Here is a 9,108-nt window from a genome sequence, read left to right on the forward strand (position 1 = left end):
CTAAAGGAGGATTCCATTCAGAAAAATTAAGCAAAGGTCTGAATATAAAAAGTGCCATTTATACTTGGGAATCAGCCATTGTACACTATAAATTTGTTGCTATTTTGTTCTGCACAACTTAATCTTGCCATGATTTAATATAAAACATATTTAAATTGAAGGTAGAAAAACACCATAATCTAACAGCTGTAAATTTAGGCAATTTAAAAAAAAAAGATGGTTCTATTTTGTGGATATCGATTATTGCATTTCAATAAACCGTTTTCCTGATATTTTTGTAAGTTCTTCTTTTGCCATGTTTTGAAGTTTTACAAGAACCGAATGTTTGAGCCATTTAAAGCATATTAGATCAAAGAAAATAAACCGAAGAGCATTTCAGCTAATATATATTGTGCATATGATATATGTGGTATTTTTAACTGAGCTAAATAATCTTTACTTGATGACATCTCTTCAACATATCTCTAGTCTCATACTTGTAATTCTTTCATGTTCAGAATGAATCCCTACTACATCTCACTCAATATTGATCTTTAAGGCATTTCTCCCAGTTCTTTTCCCAGTGTGGTCACTGAACAGTATAAAAGTTCAATAGGAAGATCAGCTCCTCATCCACTTTTTGCTGAAGCAATTTGTATTATGGATTTATTTTAGCAGTCTACAATGGCAGTTGGTGTTTTTACTATTTAAATGCTTTCATTATCTGACCATGCTTGCTTTATCTTTTTTTTAAGTGCTGTGCATGGGCTTTAAAGTTGATCAATAAATGGGGATTCCTCCACTACATTATGTTGAAATCAAGCCTGATTCAGACTATTTGTATTTAACTCGTATAAGGCAATCTGTCTTTCTTAATTTTATATTCTACTTTCTTAAATAATCTGGGCTTGTCACTGCAAATGCTCACTGCTGGGTGTAGGCCCACTGAAATCAACGCAACTTCAACCCATAATCTATATTGCACTTGGGAGGTGGTGTTTGCAGGATTATTTCTTATACTAGTGTCAGTTCATGTTTTACATGTACTGTTTCAATGGCTTTGTATAATGTTTAGACCATATGAATTATGTAATACTGTAAACTGGGGCTGTCAAGCAATTTAAAAATTAATCGTGATTAATTGTGCTGTTAAACAATAATAGAATACAATTTATATAAATATTTTGGATGTTTTCCACATTTTCAAATATATTGATTTCAATTACAACACAAAATACAAAGTGTACAGTGTGCACTTTATATTTATTTTTTATTGGTCCATGTAAAAAGGAAGGCTGCAGGCATCGCCCTGCCCATTTTCAAACCCAGCAGTTTTTGTCTCTTCCCCCATAAAGCCATAAAGCACTGTTCCGTTCACTCAGCCAGGCTAGCCAACCCTCCCCCTTGTCGCAATCCGTTGCACAGTTATGGCTATGTATGGCCACTTGTCGGTCCATGGCCATCTTGTCCTGTTAAAAGGACAAGGCAGCCTCCATTTTGGACCAGGTTCCTGTTGTATAGGAGAGGGCAGAGACTCAATCCTGCCCAGCAACACTAGCTGTGTATGCTCTCCTGGGTTTTTGTTTTTTTTCTCTCTCCTGCTGGGCCATCTAAAGGTCAGGCTAGTTCTGTGTGTGTGAAGGCCTGATTCTGCCCGGCAACCTGTTTTTTTTGGGTCGGTCATCTGGAGGTCAGGTTAATTCTGCCCAGAGACTCACTTTCCTGCTCTTTTTGGACCCAGTCATCTAAGGGTCAAGTTTGTTTACTTGTCAACTCCAGTGTGCCGTGTGCAAATCCTTCCGACGTGGGGTGGCAACAGCTCGAATCCTGAAGGGAGGAGGGACCAGGGAGCCAATCAGATGCTGACACGAGGGAGTGAGACCTTTCTATAAAACTAGATTTCCCCCCAAAATTTGTGTGGAGCATCCGCGTGTTAGCTGAAGGACCTGATCACTCGTTCGGCCAGGGTCTCCTCCCGGTAAAGTGCACTCGTGTCGTATCGTTTGGATCCGTTGTCGTTTGGACCCAATCCCTGTCTGCTCGTCATGCTTCTGGTGTCTGTTCTGCTGGTCAGCTGCGCCTGGAGTGCGGTATTTGCTTTTTGATATCTGACAGTTAGCTTATCTAGCCTCTTATTTGTTCCTTTCCCTAACTTGGTACCAAATATCTACTCAGGATATCAGGATTGTATTAGTGAGCTCAGAATTGCACAATTGTTTAGCTAGCTTGTATAATAGTTCTAGTTGTTATTAAATTGTTAATTGCAAACTGTTTATGTGAATGAATCACTGCTCTGTCTGTGTCCTGTGTGTGTGTGTTTAAACTTGGGAGCTGCCTCTACTTAGAGGGTAGCTGACCAAGGGGGTCCAGTCCCCGCGGTCTGAGTGAGTGGAATCTGCCCAGCTGCAGCCGCACCACACTCTGGATTTATCCTCTGTGTGAACGCAAGGGTGGCTGAGGCAGTGGCCCGTGGGTCTCTTTTCCGTGTTGCACCGGGCATCGCCCTGACGAACCCGATTCCTACCTTGAGAGATTGGTGTGTCTGCCTATCTGGTGTGGTGTGGTGAGCAGTATACAGTACACTGTTATTGGTTTGAATTTGCTTGCATTGTTTATCTGAGTCCCAGTTGGAAATTGCCTCCTCCCCCGGCCCAAGGTGTAAAGAAATCCCTAAATAAACGCAGCCACTTGGCTTTTCAGTGTTACCCTGGTCCTGCCTGTCTTTTCCTCACTCAATACCAAGCTTGAACGAACTCCCAGCTAATTCAGACACCCCTTAGAGGTGCAGGGCAGTCATTTTCAGCATCTGAATCAGATGCCACCAGCAGAAGGTTGATTGGTTGGTTTTCTTTTTTTGGTGGTTCCGGTTCTGTAGTTTCTGCCTCAGCATGTTGCTCTTTTAAGACTTCTGAAAGCACGCTCCACACCCTGCCCCAATCAGATTTTGGAAGGCACTTAAGATTCTTAAATTTTGGGTTGAGTGCTGTACATATCCTTAGAAATCTCACATTTGTACCTTCTTTGCATTTTGTCAAGTCTGCAGTGAAAGTGTTCTTAAAATGAACAACATGCTGGGTCATCATCCAAGACTGCTATAACATGAAATATATGGTAGAATGCAGGTAAAACACAGAGCAGGAGACATACAAATCTCCCCCAAGGAGTTCAGTCACAAATTGAATTAACGTATTTTTTTTAACGATCATCATCAATGTGTAAGCATGTCCTCTGGAATGGTGGCCAAAGCATGAAGGGGCATATGAATATTTAGCATATCTGGCACCTAAATACTTTGCCATGCTGGCTACAAAAGTGCCATGCGAACATCTGTTCGTACTTTCAGGTGACATTATAAATAAGAAGTGGGCAGCATTATCTCCTGCAAACGTAAACAAACTTGTTTCTCTTAGAGATTGGCTGAACAAGAAGTAGGACTGAGTGGACTTGTGGGCTTTAAAGTTTTACATTGTTACATAACTGCACTCAAAAACAAAACAAATAAAATCTACATTTGTAAGTTGCACTTTCACAATAAAGAGATTGCACTACGGTACTGGTATGAGGTGAATTGAAAAATACTAGTGTATTTCTTTTGTGTATCATGTTTACAGTGCAAATATTTATAATAAAAATAATAAAGTGAGCACTGTACACTTTGTATTCTGTCAAGTATCAGAGGGGTAGCCGTGTTAATCTGGATCTGTAAAAGCAGCAAAGAATCCTGTGGCACCTTATAGACTAACAGACTTTTGCAGCATGAGCTTTCGTGGGTGAATACCCACTTCGTCGGATGCAAGACACGAAAGCTCATGCTGCAAAACGTCTGTTAGTCTATAAGGTGTCACAGGATTCTTTGCTGCTTTTGTATTCTGTGTGTAATTGAAATCAATATATTTGAAAATGTAGACAAACGTCCAAAATATTTAATACATTTCAACTGGTATTCTATTGTTTAACAGTGTGATTAAAACTAAGATTAGTTGTGATTAATTTTTTTAATCACAATCAATTTTTTTGAGTTAACTGCGATTAATTGACAGCCCTACTGTAAACTAAAATCCTGCTTTACTATTCTACAGTTTTACTAGTAGGATTAGAAAGTTAATTGGGTCATGGCCATATTATTCTTCAATTATAGTTTAACATAACCATCCTCTCCTTTAAAATCTAACAAAAGTACAAATTAGTTTACACTGATCAGGCTTTCTGTTTCTTCTTAGTGAGATAGCGAAAATAACTGAGATGCCAGTCTTCAACTGGCCCTTAATACTAAGCTAATCACATCAGGTAACTTCACTTATTACAAATAATTTTCAAATCACAATTCCAAACTTAATCCCTATAGCTCAGCAAAACATACACATATAGCTACAGTTCACCAACCGTGAACATTATATAATTAACACAGTTTTAGGCCTCAATCCTGCAAATGCACACTAGTAGGTTTGTTCCCTGAGTAGTTGCTTTGACTTCTGCAGAATTACTTTCATGCCTAAGTGTTTGCAAGATTGGGGCCCAAAAATACAATTATGATATGACACTCTCTGTTTGCTGTATAATTGCTTTTTCACACATAAGCAAACTCACTTGTTGTTTCAGATGTTTTACTTGTTCCGTGGCTGATACTGGTTCTAACTGCTGGATGTTGAGAGCTTCATGAAACTTTTGCTGTTGTGCTGTCTTTGATGCTGTTAACAGTAATGGAAGTTTTTTAAGCATTTCTCTGGATTTGAAAGAAAACATGGATACTGCTCCAGGTTAGACTTAAAGACGAACTAAAGTAAATAAAGTGAGCATTGGGAACGACGCGGGATCTTTATTGCGTCAGTGCACCCAGATGCTACCAATGGTGGGGGTCAAACAAATGTATTTAATAGTGAGCAAAATACATACATATAAAACAAATTAATATTAACATAATTTAAGATAAAACAATGGGCTCAATCTTCAGGTGACCGCTTTAGTGACTATATCAGCTGAGACTCTGGCTTATTTTATATTAAGACAAGTTCCCAAATCAATGTGAGCTAGGATATAGTGTAGGGGATAATTAATAATCATTAAATACAATAAAACAAGTAATAACAATCTGGATTTTTGCTGAAAATCAACAAAAAGTTATTGCATATATCTATGCAAGTTGAAGAAGCTTGTGCATACACGTACCGTGTGTTAATATACTTTCAAATACTACATATTTTGTATAGGGCAAATATATATTAATATTTTTCTGAAATTGGTTTCCTTAAGGACTGCACAATAAGTATTGCTGCGGTTTATCTAGTTAAGAATTATGTACAGTTAAATATTTTTAAAACAGCTGCTAAATATTTAGGGTGAAATCGTGGCCCTACTGAAATCACTATGGGTTTTGACACTGACTTCGATACTCCCATAGTTTCACCCCCTGAAAACAAAGAATTTCCTTCTGAGAATACATTTTAGATTTTCAGTGTTGTAGTTTCTTATTTTCCTTTTAAAAACGTAACAGAGGACAAAACACCATTGTGGGTAAAATCATTTTTAACAATTCTTTTGATGCCAAAATCTTTGCTTTCAGTAAGTAATTTAAGGGAAAAAATTAAAACAAAATGCAAAAACAAAGGAAAAAACTACTAGAAGCAATTACAAAATAGTTATGAACATATTATTTCTAAAGATTTTCATGATGTGATGGTATCTTTTTACTTTGCAGTAAAAGTAGAAAGAAATTTTAGAACAAATCATTGTGCAGAAAGTTATGCATCTCTACAGAGCAGAGACCTGGAAGAGACAGGTCCACACTGTTTCCCTCAAGCGGGTAAATGTTAAGAGAGAAGAATCCAAGTTTCATGATGCAGCAACACAAAAGCTGGGAAGTGAAAATTATGTTGCACCAGAGTCTTGAAAATATGACTGTAAAAGTTAATCAATAAAATGTCTATTTCTGTCTATTCACTCGGGGCTCCGACTGCATAGCTTCACACAATCGATACTACAAATTATTAGGATTTCCAGGTTCCCACTGGACATTCTGAACAAATCTTTCAAATATAACAGGCTTACATTGTGGGTTTTTGTTTTTTTTAAAGCTTTACGTTTAGTTCATCGAGAATAAATAAAAATAAAACAAATCCTGTGACTTCTTGCAACTCTCAAATATTTCCTACTGATTAGAGATTTTCTGGGTCCTAAACCCCGTGTCCACTAAAATCAGGAAATATTTTGACGATGATTTCTCACTTTTATTCTGATAAATACCAGTGAAAACATTGGACTTTTTTTATCCTATCCAATCATTTTATCTTTTATCACGTTCTTGAAAAATAACTTTTTAAATTTATGTTTTTGCAGCAGGAAAATAAAAAGCATTCAGGAATAGACTCTTCCCCCCAACAACAGCTACAACATAAAGTTAGCCTCAAGACCACTACGGTGTGAGGCTTTCACCCACCCCTTTATACTGTCTTGCATTTTCTTCATGTTCAACAAACCAAACTACCCTCTTGCCTTCACACCAACTGCATTTACCTCATTCACTTAGCAAGTAGGAAGGTAAGCTGATACCAGGACTGTATGACTTTCACAAAGTCAGCTGCAAGAGGATGCTACATTACAACACATGCTGTAACTTACACAGAGACTGTGCATTACCTCTATGACACCTCAAGCCCCAGCAAACCCAGGGGAGAGAGACCCATTGTCCTTTCTCTCTTCCAAGAAACAGATCATAGCATTATCTAATCAGCTATTGACCTGTCCACATGATTGATCTTAAATAGGTAACAAAATTGTATTTTAAAGAGGGACAATAATATTTAAACATGTCTGAATTTCTGTAGTTGTTTTTTTTTTAAAAAACTTTATTGCACTAACCTTGGCATAGCTATTAACTATTGAATATAGTTCTTTAAAAATAAGCTGGCAAATACAACAAATACTTTTCCCTCTGCATAATTCTACTGTAAAGAATCATAGTATTTTTATAAAGCAATGTTGTCACAACTAAGAAATTAGAATTTAACTTGAGGGTTAAAAGTGGGGGCAAATAAATCTAACTTAATCTCTCTCCAACTGAAGGTTCATTTCACACATTTTACTGTCGCAACCACAAGTTCCAGATACAACTGAACAATATTTCTGACTATAATAATCCAGACTGCAAGCTGAAGGTTAAATTACCAGGTTTTAAATTAAAAGGCAGTTTTGCTTTGTGTATGCAATGTATAATATAGTTATAGTTAAGTGTGTTTCATGTGAGCATTCTAACAACCTTAACTGGCCTTCTGTTCCATCATTAACAAGCTTCATTTTAGGTAACAAGTTTTGCAAAAAATTCTACTCTGTCGTTTTGTTACACCACCTATTTCAGGGTGCCTGGACCTTTTTCATATCACAACCTCACATTCAGTCACTCACAACTGCTCCTCTCAGATATGCATCAGATGCCTTTGTTAAATAGGTAATCCCAGGTACTCGAAAGGAAGTGCCACAGAAACTGGCACAACAGTTTATGAGGTTTGGACAACTGAGAGTAATCAGTTGAAAATGGGCGAATAAACCCACTTTAGCAAAAGATTTAAGAGGAATAAGGAAAGCAGATTTGTGACATTGCCCATCCCAGAGCAGCATTGGTGATATCCTTAGGGATGCAGTCTACAGGTTGAGAACTACTGAGCTATTTTATGTAAAGGAATGAGGACATTTCCTGTAGATTGTGTTTTTCCATGGAGTGTGCTCTATTTCCAACAGATAAATCAACTTGTAGTATTTGAACTATAAAATGGTAGAGTATTTAAAATGTAAAAATCACTTATACTGAACATCAAAAGTTACAGAATTATTGTGTTTAATTATATAAAGGAAACAGACCATATTTTGATTTTAGAAGCACAGTGCTTATTGCCACTAATCTCAACAACACTGCGATCAGAGAAGTGGATTTTTTGAGATATGCTCTATTGCTTGCCACATATCTTAGATAAGAATTTTGTTCTAAAAGTTCAATCCATAGCTATATGAACAGATTTATTTATTTATATTAGGCTAACCTGTACAAAGTGTTCAACTGTACTCCATGATATTATATAACAGCTTGAAATGCCTCTCATTCGAGTTAGTGATTACTCAGTGTAATCAAACTTCAGTGAGTGAAACTATTTATAATACAAACAAAAGAAAAAGCATTCAGCTAAAATGAGTCATTTTCATAAAATTCTAGATCCTGAAAGGATGAATAATTAATCAATTTTGACTCATGTGAATATGAAAATACCTTTTTAAAAGTTTTACTAATTTAATTTAGCAAAAAACTCAAACCCAAAAGATTAGTACTTTTCCATTTGAATTTTTTCTGTGAATATTACATCTAACAGATACTAAATATGACCCCTGAGAATAGAGAACTACAATCACCAATAGTAAACTTTTATATAGTACAGTATGCAAAAATATATGTTTTCTTTAGCTTATTTTAGCAACCTCATATGTGTCTCGCTGTTGTGACTAGAAGTTCAAACTCTACATTTACTTGATTTGATAGCGTCTTGCTTAAAGGCAGGTTCTTTAACAAAAAAAGAAATACAATAAGAGCCATATGTAACCTTTGGACTCTAAAAAAGAGGAAGATGAGAATGCCATTGGCAGATGGACACTGTATAAATAAAATGGATTATTTTTCTTCAACACTCACGCCTTTTACATTTGTAAAGAAGTAAAAGAGAACTGATACTAATATAGTGGCTTTTTTAAAACCTTGAATTTTTGGTAAAGAATAAAGGATATTATACAGCATACATGAATCAGCAGTTTAGATTTAACAGTTTATTCAATAGATTAGCAGCACATACTTATACCACACCTTACCTGAGATAAACAATACAATATTTATCAAAAGGAATTACTGTTGACTTTAATGTCTTCTGTTAAAACTTCCTAAAATACTAAAAAAGCAGTAACTCACTTGTAATCCCTAATTCCTTCTTCAGAAGCTATAATATGTTCTCTCAGGGTGTTCAGCTCTGTCTGTGATTTTCTACTGTTCTGTTCTTGGCGAACTGTTTCTGTTATTTGCTCACTTAGCTGCTCTTGAGTTCCTTTCAAGCTGGATTCCATTAGAAGAAGTTTTTCATCTTGACTGGCAAGTTCTGG

The 9,108-nt window shown here is 36.3% G+C and overlaps 1 protein-coding gene across 4 annotated transcripts in view; it reads right to left on the minus strand.

The window, feature by feature from the left end:
- The window catches only part of LOC123365131 (uveal autoantigen with coiled-coil domains and ankyrin repeats protein-like), a 34,275-nt gene that overhangs the window by 1,056 nt on the left and 24,111 nt on the right, over positions 1 to 9,108 (minus strand). For 2 of the 4 annotated variants that reach the window (XM_045007786.1, XM_045007787.1), the window contains exons 6-7: positions 8,921 to 9,108; positions 4,567 to 4,702 (exon numbers count right to left, since the gene is read on the minus strand). The exon at positions 8,921 to 9,108 is cut by the window's right edge and continues 2 nt beyond it. In XM_045007786.1, coding sequence (XP_044863721.1) covers positions 4,567 to 4,702; positions 8,921 to 9,108 — 324 coding nt within the window. The remainder of the gene's footprint in view (positions 1 to 4,566; positions 4,703 to 8,920) is intronic. The other 2 variants (XR_006577441.1, XM_045007788.1) reach the window with 2 other exon arrangements.

Source organism: Mauremys mutica, chromosome 2 (assembly GCF_020497125.1).
Source record: "Mauremys mutica isolate MM-2020 ecotype Southern chromosome 2, ASM2049712v1, whole genome shotgun sequence".
Taxonomy (NCBI): Eukaryota; Metazoa; Chordata; order Testudines; family Geoemydidae; genus Mauremys; species Mauremys mutica.